Source organism: Pyxicephalus adspersus, chromosome 1 (genome assembly GCF_032062135.1).
Source record: "Pyxicephalus adspersus chromosome 1, UCB_Pads_2.0, whole genome shotgun sequence".
NCBI classification, from domain to species: Eukaryota; Metazoa; Chordata; class Amphibia; order Anura; family Pyxicephalidae; genus Pyxicephalus; species Pyxicephalus adspersus.
In genome coordinates this window covers 572,952-574,425 of record NC_092858.1, presented here as the reverse complement: position 1 = coordinate 574,425, position 1,474 = coordinate 572,952, and the positions used below count along the sequence as shown (strand labels likewise).

The 1,474-nt window shown below is 39.1% G+C and overlaps 1 protein-coding gene across 1 annotated transcript in view; it reads left to right on the top strand.

Annotated features, from left to right (window-relative positions):
• The first annotated feature begins 356 nt into the window (after nucleotides 1-356).
• LOC140321770 (olfactory receptor 51E1-like) overlaps nucleotides 357-1,474 on the top strand; it is a 2,599-nt gene continuing 1,481 nt past the window's right edge. The window contains exon 1 of the mRNA XM_072398557.1: nucleotides 357-398. Within this exon, the coding sequence (XP_072254658.1) occupies nucleotides 357-398 (42 nt within the window). The remainder of the gene's footprint in view (nucleotides 399-1,474) is intronic.

Here is a 1,474-nt window from a genome sequence, read left to right as displayed (position 1 = left end):
CTGTGTGTCTCATGACCCCTCACAATCTCCGCCGTACATCTGAGGTGAGAAATGAGAACAAAAATATTTCCCATCCATAAAAATAAAATTAGATTTTTAGCCAGAATTACAGTAAAGGCCATTGTCCTGGCTGATCCTAGCCAAGGTATCTCTATATATCATTTATTATTATTATTATTATTATGTATTGCTATATTGCAGGGTATTGGGTGCCTGAAGGTAGGTACTTATGCTACAGAAGGAATACAGAAACATTCCTTGTTGATCCTGCCTGAAATCTCTGTCCCAATCACTTTCTGCAGGCTGACCTGAATTTGAATTCAATGTTTTAGCTTTCTTGGTTAAACCTCGGTGTTATGGAGATGGGAAGTATTGGGATACGGGAGCTAACATTTCATTTTCTGTGATTGGGATTGCAGCCTCCGTCCTGCTCATATCCTGTGCGGGCTCCGCAATGTGAACAATTCTCATGTTTGAGTCTGAAGATATTCCCCGCACATTCACTTTGGGATTGGGGTTTAGAATTGGATAATTTTTTAGATCCTGACTAAAGGAGTCTTCTGAATGGAGATTTATTTTTTATTGTTCTATTTATTTCTCTACATTCATAGGGAACATGGAGCCCTAGAAATCATATCCTGCAGTGATCACATCCAACAAACACAATGATAACAATATCAGATTCTGTAATAAGCAATATTTTCTTAGATCTTTGCCAATATTCATTTTGAATGATTTGCATATAAAACACCAACATAATATACAGCGCTGTACAATAAAGTAACAAACCTGTATACATGACAAGTACAAACCATGATGGGAGAAGGACAGGACCCCGACCAACAGAGCTGACAATCTAAGAGATAGGTGAGTCTAGTTTACAATAGGTGGTGGGGGGTTGGGTGCAATGGTGAATAATCGGTGAAAGGATAGGGGATAGATGGGTAGGTAAGTATAAAGAGATGAGTTTGGTTTGAATTTGCTGAAGCAATCTTAATGGAATGAGAGAGTTCCAGGAATTGGAGGCAGCTCCAGAAATGTCTTGCATGGAAAGATATGGATGAAGAAGTCATTAGAAAGTCATTGGAGATTTATTGTCAAAATGCTGGGGTAGAGATGTTAAATCAGTGTTATAGGTGGGAGACGGATGGTCACACCTTCAGCCAGGTAATTTAAGCTTTAACACCTATGCAAACTTCCTGGCACCAAGGATGTGATTATGGGAATGGAAGAAGGTAATTCAACAAATCCCACATTTTCCGATCTAGGATAATCAACTTCTGCAGAGTTATATTCCATGGTGATTGGATGAAGATGTTTGTACTGCATGGATAGAAATTCTGGGGATTTCCTAGTAGAATTGATGAAGCAGCCTGCTGCAAAGCAACTTTACAGGAAAGACCAGTGAAATGTGACCGACTCGTTCTAGATATACGATGACCAAGATAAATGAGATAAAAGCAATGGAGAGACC